The sequence below is a fragment of the Prionailurus viverrinus genome, chromosome E1 (assembly GCF_022837055.1).
Source record: "Prionailurus viverrinus isolate Anna chromosome E1, UM_Priviv_1.0, whole genome shotgun sequence".
In the NCBI taxonomy this organism is placed as follows: Eukaryota; Metazoa; Chordata; class Mammalia; order Carnivora; family Felidae; genus Prionailurus; species Prionailurus viverrinus.
Genome location: NC_062574.1, coordinates 27,888,494 through 27,902,231, shown reverse-complemented (window position 1 = coordinate 27,902,231; position 13,738 = coordinate 27,888,494). Strand labels below are relative to the sequence as shown.

Genomic DNA, 13,738 nt, shown 5'->3' with positions numbered 1-13,738 from the left:
TTTTTTTCCTGCAATGAACTATGCTTTTTGGATGTCATTTTTAAAATTTTAACACCAAACCTAATATCCTTATCTCTTCCACATTTAGGTTCGATTAGTGATAGTGGATGGTATTGCTTTTCCTTTTCGTCATGACCTAGATGACCTCTCCCTTCGTAGTCGATTACTAAATGGTCTAGCCCAGCAAATGATCAGCCTTGCAAATAACCACAGATTAGCTGTAAGTATTATTAGTCAAGAGAACTTTATAATGAAGTCAAGATTGTATAACATAGCAATGTCTAGAAATAGCAAAATAGAATTTGACTAAAAGCAAATAATGCAGACACAGTTTTGAATGTAGTTTTGGTTTGATTTCTGGAAAAAATTAATTCTAGACATAAATGTTTCTATCAGTTTTCCTAGAGAATAATAAGCATAATCAAGATGCTGTATTTTATTTTTATTTATTTATTATTTATTTATTTATTTTTGTTTTATTTTTTAAATTTACATCCAAGTTAGTTAGCATATAGTGCTATGATGATTTCAGGAATAGATCCCTTAATGCCCCTTACCCATTTAGCCCACCCACCCCCCCACAATCCCTCCAGTAACCCTCTGTTTGTTCTCCATATTTAAGAGTCTCTTATGGTTTTGTCCCCCTCCCTGTTTTTATATTATTTTTGCTTCCCTTCCCTTGTGTTCATCTGTTTTGTCTCTTAAAGTCCTTATATGAGTGAAGTCATATATTTGTCTTTCTCTAACTAATTTCACTTAACATAATACCCTCCAGTTCCATCCCCGTAGTTGCAAATGGCAAGCTTTCATTCTTTCTGTTTGCCGAGTAATAATCCATTGTATATATATACCACATCTTCTTTATCCATTCATCCATCGATGGACATTTGGGCTCTTTCCATACTTTGGCTATTGTCGATGGTGCTGCTATAAACATGGGGGTGCATGTGTCCCTTCAAAACACCACACCTGTATCCCATGGATAAATGCCTAGTAGTGCAATTGCTGGGTCCATAGGGTAGTTCTATTTTTAGTTTTTTGAGGAACCTCCATACTGTTTTCCAGAGTGGCTGCACCAGCTTGCATTGCTACCAACAATGCAAAAGAGATCCTTTTTCTCCACATCCTTGCCAACATCTGTTGTTGCCTGAGTGGTTAATGTTAGCCATTCTGACAGGTGTGAGGTGGTATCTCATTGTGGTTTTGATTTGTATTCCCCTGATGATGAGTGATGTGGAGCATTTTTTCATGTGTCGGTTGGCCATCTGGATGTCATCTTTGGAGAAGTGTGTATTCATGTCTTTTGCCCATTTCTTCACTGGATTATTTGTTTTTTGGGTGTTGAGTTTGATAAGTTCTTTCTAGATTTTGGATACTAACCCTTTATCTGATATATCATTTGCAAATATCTTCTCCCATTCCATCGATTGCCTTTTAGTTTTGCTGATTGTTTCCTTCACTGTGCAGAAGGTTTTTATTTATTTATTTATTTTTTTAATTTTTTTTTTCCACGTTTATTTTTTTTTTTACTTTTGGGACAGAGAGAGACAGAGCATGAACGAGGGAGGGGCAGAGAGAAAGGGAGACAGAATCAGAAACAGGCTCCAGGCTCTGAGCCATCAGCCCAGAGCCTGACGCGGGGCTCAAACCCACGGACCGTGAGATCGTGACCTGGCTGAAGTCGGACGCTTAACCGACTGCGCCACCCAGGCGCCCCAGAAGCTTTTTATTTTGATGAGGTCCCAAGAGTTCATTTTTGCTTTTGTGTCCCTTGCCTCCAGAGACATGTTGAGTAAAGTTGCTGAGGTGAGGTCAAAAGGTTTTTGCCTGCCTTCTCCTCTAGGATTTTGATGGATTCCTATCTTACATTTAGATCTTTCACCCATTTTCAGTTTATTTTTGTGTATGGTGTAAGAAAGTGTTCCAGGTTCATTTTTCTGCATGTTGCTGTCCAGTTTTCCCAGCACCGCTTGCTGAAGAGACTATCTTTATTCCATTGGATATTCTTTCCTGCTTTGTCAAAGATTAGTTGGCCATATGTTTGTGGGTCAATTTCTGGGTTCTCTATTCTGTTCCATTGATCTGAGTGCCTGTTTTTGTGCCAGTACCATACTGTCTTGAAGATGCCATGTTTTAAAATGGACTTGTTTGATAAAGAAATACTACCTTTGGTAATTGCAATGTTGGGTTTTTCTTGTCTAAATATACTTGATTTTTTGGGAGGCAGCTGAGTGGCTGAGTCAGTTGAATGTCCAACTTCAGTTCAGGTCAGAATCTCATGGTTCATGAGTTCGAGCCCTGCATCAGGCTTGCTGCTGTCAGTGCAGAGCCCTCTTCGAATCCTCTGTCCCCACCCCCACCCCCGTCTTCTCTCTCTCTCTCTCAAAAAAATAAACATATAAAAAAATGTTTTTTTGAGAGACAGAGCATGAGTGGGGGAGGGGCTAAGAGAGGGAGACACAGAATCTGAAGCAGGCTCCAGGCTCCGGGCTGTCAGCACAGAGCCTGACGTGGGGCTTGAGCTCACAAACTGTGAGATCATGACCTGAGCCCGTTGGACATTTAACTGACCAAGCCACCCAGGCACCCCTAAAAAAAATATTTTTAAATAAATATGCTTGATGTTTTTCAGGTAAGTTCTTTCAACATCCCCAGTTTTCTTTTACTCTGGGCCTTTTTATTAGTACGTGTTGTATAATCACAGACCCAGACCAATAGAAAATTTACGTAGTGTGAATAACCTGGATGATTGGAGATGGAGCTAACTCTTCTAGATTTCAAATATGAGGTTAGACAAACATAAGTTCAGAAGTGAAGACATAAAAAGGAGTGAGGTAACAATCTTTTTTTTTTTTTTTTTTTTTTTTGACTATTTGCCATCACTTTCCACTTCTGCAACCCCATGCCACTTTCTCACACAAATACACACACTTGTCCAGGAGGGAGATGGGAAAAGAGTAAACTGCTTAATTTTTTTGTACTTACCCTAATTAGAGAGTCTTTAGCACATATCCATGATGCAAGTAGATAAAGAACTCCTTGATGACATCATTTCAAAACATCTTTTTTTTTTTTTTTTGGAGTTTTTATTTATTTTTTTTTGCCATATACCAAAAAGCATAGTGTCCTGTGTTTGAATTATTGTCATTAATTTGTAATTTAGCATTCTGTTAATATCAGTGAAGAGCGTGCAGTAGGGGGCACTCAAGACTATTGGGTTGCATAGTTCCTTAGGGTTTTTTATTTTTGTTTTTTTTTGTTTTTTAATTTTTTTTTTTTTCAACGTTTATTTATTTTTTTGGGACAGAGAGAGACAGAGCATGAACGGGGGAGGGGCAGAGAGAGAGGGAGACACAGAATCGGAAGCAGGCTCCAGGCTCTGAGCCGTCAGCCCAGAGCCTGATGCGGGGCTCGAACTCATGGACCGCGAGATCGTGACCTGGCTGAAGTCGGATGCTTAACCGACTGTGCCACCCAGGCGCCCCTATTTTTGTTTTTTTAACAGAAATATTTTTGATTTTCTGATTAAATAATCTAAACAGTGGAATACTATGCAGTGCTTAAGAAGAGTAATGAAAATATATAATGTAATGTAGTAATGTAAATGTAGACATACTAGCACAGAACAAGATATATCCAGATATATGATTAAGTGAAAACATTCAAGTCACGTTATAATGATCCCACTTTTGAGAAAAATAAAAATTATATATGTGCATTTATATTTACATGGACAAAAAGATCTGAAAGGATCAAAATGGTCATAATGACTACTTCTAGAAGTAGAATTTTGTAGGGCTGAGGACATACTTTCCCCTCTTACTTTATAAATTCTTCTTTGCTTGATTTTTAATTTCCAAGTTTCTATGTATAGAATCATGTGTGACCCTTGACAATAAATACATTTCACTGTGCGCCTGGGTGGCTCAGGTGGTTGAGTGACTTCGGCTCAGGTCATGATCTCAAGGTTCATGGGTTTGAGCCCCAGTCGGGCTTTGTGCTGATGGTACAGAGCCTGCTTCAGATTCTCCTTGTCCCTTTCTCTCTGCCCCTTCCTCACTCTCGCAGGAGTACGCTCTCTTTCTCTCTCTCAAAAATAAACATCACAAAAAAATTTAAGGGGCACCTGGGTGGCTTAGTTGGTTGAGCGTCCGACTTCAGCCCAGGTCATGATCTTGCAGTTCATGTGTTTGAAAATCATGATCTTGCAGTTGGTGAGTTTGAGCCCCACATTAGCACAGAGCCCACCTCGGATCCTCTGTCTCTCTTTCTGCCCCTCTCTTTCCTTGTGTGTGCTTGCTCTCTCTCTCTCTCTCTCTCTCTCAAAAACATTAAAAAAAATTTTTTTAATATATTTCACAATTTTTTTTTTTTTAATTTTTTTTTCAACGTTTATTTATTTTTGGGACAGAGAGAGACAGAGCATGAACGGGGGAGGGGCAGAGAGAGAGGGAGACACAGAATCGGAAACAGGCTCTAGGCTCCGAGCCATCAGCCCAGAGCCCGACGCGGGGCTCGAACTCACAGACCGCGAGATCGTGACCTGGTTGAAGTCGGATGCTTAACCGACTGCGCCACCCAGGCGCCCCTATTTCACAATTTTTTTTAAGTTTATTTTTATTTTTGAGAGCGAGAGAGCAAGAGCATGAGCAGGGGAAGGGCAGACAGAGAGGGAGAGAGGGAATACCAAGCAGGCTGTGCACTGTCAGCATGGAGCCTGACGCGGGCCTCAAACTGACAAACCACAAGATCATGACCTAAGCCAAGATCAAGAGTCGAATGCATAACTGATTGAGCCCCCCAGGCACCCCTACATTTCACAGTTTTAAGTTATATATGTTTTCTATAAAAAGTTTTAAACTTTCTAAGTAGAAAGTAAGTAAATTATCTATTACCCAGAGATGATTATTGTTGAGTTTGGTATACATATTTTTCCAAACTTACCCTTTCTCTATATATGTATATGGACATATTTTTTTTATTTTAAGGTTTTTTAAAATTTAGTTTTTAATGTTTATTTTTGAGAGAGAGACAGAGCATGAGTGAGGGAGGAGCAGAGAGAGAGGGAGACACAGAATTTGAAACAGGCTCCAGGCTCTGAGCTGTCAGCACAGATCCCTACATGGGGCTTGAACTCACGAACAGTGAGATCATGACCTGAGCTATAATTGGCCACTTAACCGATTGAGCCACCCATGTGCCCCTAAGATTTTTTTTAAAAGTGGGGCTCAGACTCACAACCCCTGTATCAAGAGTTGCATGCTCTATGGAAAGAGCCTAAATGTCCATCAACTGATGAATGGATAAAGAAATTGTGATTTATATACACAATGGAGTACTACAGGGCAATGAGAAAGAACGAAATATGGCCCTTTGTAGCAATGTGGATGGAACTGGAGAGTGTGATGCTAAGTGAAATAAGCCATACAGAGAAAGACAGATACCATATGTTTTCACTCTTATGTGGATCCTGAGAAACTTAACAGAAACCCATGGGGGAGGGGAAGGGAAAAAAAAAAAAGAGGTTAGAGTGGGAGAAAGCCAAAGCATAAGAGACTCTTAAAAACTGAGAGCAAACTGAGGGTTGATGGGGGGTGGGAGGGTGGGGAGGGTGAGTGATGGGTATTGAGGAGGGCACCTTTTGGGATGAGCACTGGGTGTTGTATGGAAACCATTTTGACAATAAATTTCATATATTGAAAAAAAAAGAGTTGCATGCTCTACCAACTGAGCCAACCAAACACCTTTATATAGACGTTTGGTGTTTTTTTTTAACTTTCACTATTTTTTTTAAGTTTATTTATTTATTTTGAGAGAGAGAGAAAGAGAGCGCCCATGTGTGCAAACAGGAGAGGGACAAATAAAAGGGAGAGAGAAAATCCCAAGCAGGCTCCAGGCCCAGCACAGAGCCCAATGTGGGGCTCAGTCTCAATGACCATGAGATCATGCGTTGAACTGAAATCAAGAGTCAGACACTGAAGGGACTGAGCCACCCAGGTGCCCCAAAAAAGTAACTTTTCTTAGGCTTTTCTGATACCTTAGGACAGATTAATTTGGTGCACGAAGTAAATCAAGATAAAGCACAGATGCTTACAGACACAGTTCAAAGCTATGGCAGCTTGATGCTAAGACGCTGAGTATTGTTCCTAGGGGAAGGAGCTTGGTGATGCTGCTCTCCCTGTCTGGGTGCTCTCTGCCTCTATAATGGTTCACTGCAAAACAAATGCTGAATGCTGTATTTGCTTTTTGCTTTTTTTTTTTTCCATAAAAGTGCGAATCCTCTTTGGATTTATTTTGGTCAGCAAAAACAGGTACTAATATAGGTCTTTCATAAAAGTGAAATGGCATAACAGGAACTTTTGAAAATCAGGAGATACCTGTACTCTGTAAACCAGTGCTGTCTGATAGTACTTTTCTGCGAAGATGAAAATGCTCGGTGTAATATAGCAGTTGCATAGCTATTGAGCACTTGAAAAATGGTTAGTGCTACTAAGGAACTGAATGTCTAATTTTAATTTAATTTTTTAAAGAGTGTTTTTAAAAAAAATGTTTATTATTTTTCAGAGAGAGCACGAGCAGGGGAAGGGGAGAGACAGAGAGGGAGACAGAGAATCCCAACAGGCTCTGAGCTATCAACCATAGAGCCTGGTGTGGGGCTTGAACCCAGAAACTGTGAGATCATGATATGAGCCGAAATCAAGAGTCAGATGCTTAACTGACTGAGCCATCCAGGGGTCCCAGATTTTAATTTAATTTTTAAAAGCTCTATGGGTAGCTAATGGCTGCAGAATTGAATGGTGCACCTCTAACCAAAAAGTGGTGGTATAAATAAATATCCCAGTTACTAGAGTTTAAACACTTGGTAGTCTGTAAAGGGTATTATTCAGCATGTTGGGGATGCCAGTTAATCCTATATTTCAGGTAATTATCAGTTTACATTCCGCTTAGCTTGTTCTAAGATGCATGGCATGAGGTAGTACATGGGGAAGCCATTGTGGCACTAAAGGGAAGAGGAGCTAGAAGAAAATGTGTCGTCCAGTTGGTGGCTAATTGAAATCTAGATGGAGCACAGATTTCTCCTTTGTAGACAAATAAAAATACCACTGCAGTGGGAATAGCCAAACAGCCTTTTCTTTCTCCATTTTCTTATGGAACTGATGACTTTTTCAGAACAGGTACCTTTTTTCATTGCTTTTCATAGAAGTTCTTTATCAGTTTCAGCTTGCAATTGTATCTGTCATATTTCTGGTGGGAAGGTCTGTATTGGAAGGATATTTAAAAGAACTCTTTCTGGGGCGCCTGGGTGGCTCAGTCGGTTGAGCGTCCGACTTCAGCCAGGTCACGATCTCGTGGTCCGGGAGTTCGAGCCCCGGGTCAGGCTCTGGGCTGATGGTTCAGAGCCTGGAGCCTGCTTCCGATTCTGTGTCTCCCTCTCTCTCTGCCCCTCCCCCATTCATGCTCTGTCTCTCTGTCTCAAAAAATAAAATAAAAACATTAAAAAAAAAAAATTTAAAAGAACTCTTTCTGGAGAATTTGGGGCTGGGAAGTGCCAGATAATCTTTTACTGCATTAAGTCAGCTTTAAACACTCATTTTCTCTACTTTAAAATTACTGTCCTTCATTTTGAGGTAAGGGAAACAAAAACAAAAATAAATTATTGAAACTACATCAAAGTAAAAAACTTCTGCCCAGCAAAGGAAACCAATGAAACTAAAAGACAGCCTACTGAGTGGGAAAAGATACTTGTGAATGATATAACCAATAAGGAGTTATCCAAAATATATAAAGAATTTATACAACTCACTGCTTACAGGGCAGAATAAATGTCTTTTGGGTTAGGGCAGTATAAAGAAAATTAAAAAATTTATACAACTCAATACCAAAAAACACTGAATAATCCAATTAAAAAATAGGCAGAAGACCTGAACACATATTTCTCCAAAGAAGACATACAAATTGCCAACAGACACATGAAAAGATGCTCAGCATCACCAGTCATCACGGAAATGCAAATCAAAACCACAGTGAGATATCACCTCATACCTGTCAGAATGACTAAAATCAAAAACACAAGAAACAGCAAGTGTTGGTGAGGTTGTAAAGAGAAAGGAGTCCTCAAGCACTATTGGTGGGAATGCAAATTGGTGTGGCCGCTATGAAAAACAGTATGGAGGTTCCTGAAAAATTAAAAATAGAAGTAATGTGATCCAGTAATCACACTACTGGGTATTTACCCAAAGAATAAGAAAACACTAATTCAAAAGGATATATGCACCCCCATGTTTATTGCAGTATTATTTACAATAGCCAAGATACGGAAGCAACCCAAGTATCTATCAACAGATGAATTGATAAGGAAGATGTGTGTGTGTGTGTGTGTGTGTGTATGTATATAATTGTTGAATGACTATATTGTACACCTGAAGCTAATATAATACTATGTTAACTATACTGGAATTAAAAAATAGAGGGGTGCCTGGGTGGCTCAGTCGGTTAAGTGACTTCAGCTCAGGTCATGATCTCACAGTTCATGAGTTTGAGCCTGGCATCAGGCTCTCCACTATTAGTACAGAGCCCGCTTTGTTTTGTTTTGTTTCTCTTAAAATGTTTTAATGTTTATTTACATTTGACAGAGAGAGCATGAGCAGAGGAGGGGCAGAGAGAGGGAGACACAGAATCTGAAGCAGGCTCTAGGCTCTGACCCGTCAGCACAGAGCCCAATGCAGAGCTCAGATTCATAAACCGTAAGATCATGACCTGAACTGAAGTTGAATGCTCAACCGACTGAGCCACCTAGGTGCCCCAGTGCAGAGACCACTTTGAACCCCCATCTTTCCCTCTCTCTCTGCCCCTCCCCAGCTCATATTCTCTCTTTCTCAAAAATAAACATTAACAAAAATTTTTAATTAAATAAATAAATTTAATTTAAAATACCAAAAAGAATAAAATTGCTCTCCTTCAAACCATGGAATCTTTTCTGTAAGTCACTATTTAATCCAAAAGAATTAGTAATATTTTTAGCCTTGAGGGCCATCTTTGAATAAAGTAACACCTATATCTATTATCAGCAGACGAGTATAGTCATAATTTGGAGTCATTTGACCTGATTACTGGGTTTCATTTTTTTCCCACTTCTTCTGTATTTTCTTTATGATTTTAGGTCTTTTCTCATAATTTTTGCTTCAGTTTTTTTTTTCCTATAAAACCAGAAATGGTAATAACTGTATTTGTCTCTTTCCTGAAGAGGAAACAGTGAGTATTTATTAAGTATGTCACACTCTTTTGATTAAATATATTCTAGAGAGGCAACAGTGGTTAAAAAAAAAAAAAGACTCAATCTTTGTAAGCTTCTGATTTCTCATGTGTTAAACTGGAATAATAATAATACTTCATTCATGTAGTAGTTGTGAAGGCTAAATAAGGTAATGAAGGTAAAGCACTTAGCATAGCTTCTGATATTTATTAAGTACTCAATAAATGTTTATTACCACTACTGATATTGCTACTGTTGGTCTGGTGGATTCTATTGGCTTATCCAAAACTTAATTTTTAAAAGTGAGGTTTTTCCAGTACTCCCATTTAGGAAGTTTTTATACATGGTCTCTTTAGACCTTTATGTATTATGTATTATCTATTTTTATTCTTCCATTTTCACAATTAGAACTTTGTTCTTGTCTGTTAAAAATGTTTATGCTCAATAGAACCTGTTTTCAGATAATTAGTCATTTTAATGGGTAAATTTTTAAGAATTTATCAGAAAAGTTTTCATTACCTAAATATGTTTTTCTTTAAATTGTATTCAGAATAGTAAAGTCACAGGACTATTTGATAATTTGGGGGAGAGACTCACCTAATTTTCTCACCTTTTTTAGGTACTTTTAACTAATCAGATGACAACAAAAATTGATAGAAATCAGGCCTTGCTGGTTCCTGCATTGGGTGGGTAATTAATCAGATAAGAATTTTTAATTTTTTAAAGTTTATTTATTTATTTTGAGAGAGAAAGAGTGTGTGTGAGTAGGGGAGGGCCAGAGAGAGAATCCCAAGCAGGCTCCACTCAGTGCAGAGTCTGACATGGGGCTCAGTCTTAAGAGCTGTGAGATCGTGACCTGAGCCAAAATCAAGAGTCAGATACTTAACCAACTAAACCACCCAGGCACCCCGCATTTTTAATTTAACACAGTTTTTTCTCCCTCTTTCATTTGATGCTTGTTGAGTACTGTAGGTTCCATGAAAGCAGAGATTGTATCTGTCTTCCTCACTGACAAGTGAGCATGGAGCACAGTGTCCTTAGACACTGACTCATCCTTTCAGTTATTTAACAGACATTTATTGAGCATCTACTATTCGGCAACCATTGTGTCAGGTACTGAGCATATCAGTATTCATAAGATGACTCTTGCCCTCAGAAAGTCTTAGGCAGTAAGAAGGGTAAATCCATTTAAATACTGATCACACTACAGTGAATAGACTTATGATTTTTCCTAACCTCAGTCATGGTTTTGTTAGGACACAGTGTTTCGAGATTGTTTTGTACTAAATTCTTTAAGAATATTCTGTCCGAGTTTTTGCTTTTCTTCTGGTAGCCGGAAATATGTTAGTAAGTGTGATAAGGAAGATTGACAAATATGTTGACTCAAACTATAAAGTTTTCTGAAAGCAAATAAAGGATAATGATCTGCAGTATTTCCATAGATAGGTAAAAATCTATTACTCTCAAGTTGCCACCCATATACAAGGGATTTTGAAAGTGTAAGTATATTCTTGTGTTAAATTAGGTAAAATAAAACTGTTTTGGTCAGAGGCATTCTGAAAGACTTATAACCTTGTCAGTAAGGTAATATACAGTTGTTCTGTTCTTGTTCCCACTAGGGGAAAGCTGGGGACATGCTGCTACAATACGGCTAATCTTTCATTGGGACCAAAATCAAAGGTCAGTATAGAAACAAGTTAATAATTTTGAATATTGGGTTAATTACACGAACAGTTATGTTTTCTTAGATCTACTCCAGTGGATGAAATCTACAGTGCCCCCATGAACTAAAGCTTTTGTTGCCTTGTTCTCTATCACCTTGAGAAATCATAGAAACATATTGTTAAACTACACATTTAGCTAACATAGGAAATGCTTTGGAATATTTAAATGATGGGGTGCACCTGAAATGAGTAGGTGGCCAAGGAATGCTACCTTCTAAAGCTCTTTGAAACCAAGTACCATTTATTAGTCTTGCAGAAGGAGGTGGGTACTCTCTGTTCCTAGAAGGGATTGAAAGAAGAATAAAACCAGGACAAAAGGAAAACTTTGAGGTTAGCTTTAGGCCAATTTATGTGGAAAATAGGATGGTTTTTCTTAGTTGCTTAATATATTTTGGGTATGAAATTGTGTTTATTTTTGTTTTCTTTTGTATTTTGCTATCCTACTTTTGTTATCCAGTTACTTACCTGCCTTTCACAAGTATTGTTTAAAATAAAACTATGGCAGCGTGAAACCTTTGTATTTGTTTTTAAAGCTGCTGAGCAAGTGAACAAACCAGCTTTCATTTTCTTTAAAATAGGCAAATGAAAGCTGTGGAGTCTTTTATTATACACTTCTAGAAATGTCAGATTTATGCAGCTTCTCTGCTTTGAGATTAATTGGTATAACTGAGAGAACTTCGTTTGGAAGTGCTCTAATGAATGGGGGGAGAGTGAGACAGCAGGTGGGCAAAGATGAAAAAAAAGAGTTGCTTAAATATAAATCAGGTCTGGTCAATGATATTGTCTAGTTCTTTATCTACATTTCTCTGTTCTCCAAACTGAAAAAAATCATGCCTGACCAAATTAGGTTTTACTTAACTCTGAACTCATAGCAGAATTTATTACTTTTATATACATCTTTTGAAACTAATTCACATGGTTTGTGTCCCTTTTAAAAATGGCATTTCCAGGGGCGCCTGGGTGGCGCAGTCGGTTAAGCGTCCGACTTCAGCCAGGTCACGATCTCGCGGTCCGTGAGTTCGAGCCCCGCATCAGGCTCTGGGCTGATGGCTCAGAGCCTGGAGCCTGTTTCCGATTCTGTGTCTCCCTCTCTCTCTGCCCCTCCCCCGTTCATGCTCTGTCTCTCTCTGTCCCAAAAATAAATAAACGTTGAAAAAAAAATTTTTTTTTTAAATAAAAAAAAAATGGCATTTCCAAAGAGCTCAGGTAACTCTCCCCCCCCATCCCCCATAATACATAGTGCTTTACAATTAACTTCCATCCCCCAGTTCTGTAAATAAGTCATTGTATTCTGGATCACAAAAGGAATTCTTTCCTTGGCAACAAACTCTATTGTAAACATTTGGCAACAGTTCTGCAGATGAGAATCTTATGAACATATTACTTGTATTTTCTCAGATTTAGGTTTTCTGTAAAGTACATCCCACTGTTAAATGTTTTTAGGAATTCCCATTTTAAATGGCCACTTTTATTCTACTATTAAATATTCACTAATAGAATACATCTAAAAAATAAAAATAATACAAGCAAAGCAAGATGTTTCAGTCTTTTTGTTTGGGGTCTTTTTGTTTTTTAAGATGCTCCATCTTTTTTTTTTTTCTTTAATGTTTATTTATTTTTGAGAGAGAGAGCAGAGGAGGGGCAAAAAGAGAGAGAGACACAGGATCCAAAGCAGGCTCCGGGCTCTGTAGCACAGAGCCCAACGCGGGGCTCAAACTCACTGTGAGATAATGACCTGAGCTGAAGTCGGATGCTTAACTGGCTGAGACACCCAGGTGCCCCAAAGATGTTTCCTCTTTTAATGCACTCATTGGAAGGAGATGTTTGCCTTCTTTGTCAAATTGTAGAAGTTAGCATTGGTTAGGTACCCATGAGATCAGAAGATTATGCTTACTTTTTAGGAGTTAGCCATTTTATGACTTCCAGCTTCTTACTGATCCTTTCCAAGAAATTGGAGAATGGTGTAGAACACTTGACAATTAATTAGATGGATTTAGGGGAAATCTGTTCCATAAGTTTTTTCTATATCCCAGACTATTATTTTAGTGACTACTTGCTGATACTAGGTATTTAACTGGGCAGTTTTTGTATACAACATTTCCTTCAATAATCCCTTCGATAATTTTTTGAGGGATCTATACTTACATAGAAGTGAGAATACCAAGGCTGCCCAGAAAGATTAATTAAGTAGTAAATAATAGCTACCACTTATTGAATATTTATTAACTATCCTTTACTAAGCATTATGTGTATGTATATATAATACTTCATTTTATTTTCCAAATAACTCTATGAAATAAGTAGTAGTATCCAAAGTTTATAGCTGACTCTATAATAGTCTCTTTTCCTATAATTGCTGTTTCTAGAATGTAATTATAGTATTGTGTTGATTGCCAACAAATCTGAAAGTATAGCTCTTATCCTCCTTTTTAGATAAAATCCTTTTTCTCCAAACTGTTTTTTTCTCCCCAGCTAGAGATATATAAGTAATTTGCATACTTTATTATGATCAGAATAAGTTGACCTCATTTAGTAGAATTAAAATAGTTTTGTTCTTCATTGTTTAAAACCAGTTATCTTTAAGTCATTAAAGTTGCATGAAGTCTTGTATGTGTTTTAACATTTAGTTTATCTTGAAAGGATGAAAATAGAAATTCACACTGGGGAAAAATAGTTATAAAAATGAACACTTCCAGTTAAAGTAGAAAACTAAAAACCTTGACTAGCCAAATTTATATTGAGAATTGAACTTAAGTGTCCT

At 37.9% G+C, this 13,738-nt stretch overlaps 1 protein-coding gene across 1 annotated transcript in view; it reads left to right on the top strand.

Annotated features, from left to right (window-relative positions):
• Positions 1–13,738, top strand: part of RAD51C (RAD51 paralog C) — a 38,912-nt gene that overhangs the window by 15,532 nt on the left and 9,642 nt on the right. Inside the window, exons 5-7 of the mRNA XM_047833119.1 lie at positions 89–220; positions 9,873–9,939; positions 10,873–10,933. Of these exons, the coding sequence (XP_047689075.1) occupies positions 89–220; positions 9,873–9,939; positions 10,873–10,933 (260 nt within the window). The remainder of the gene's footprint in view (positions 1–88; positions 221–9,872; positions 9,940–10,872; positions 10,934–13,738) is intronic.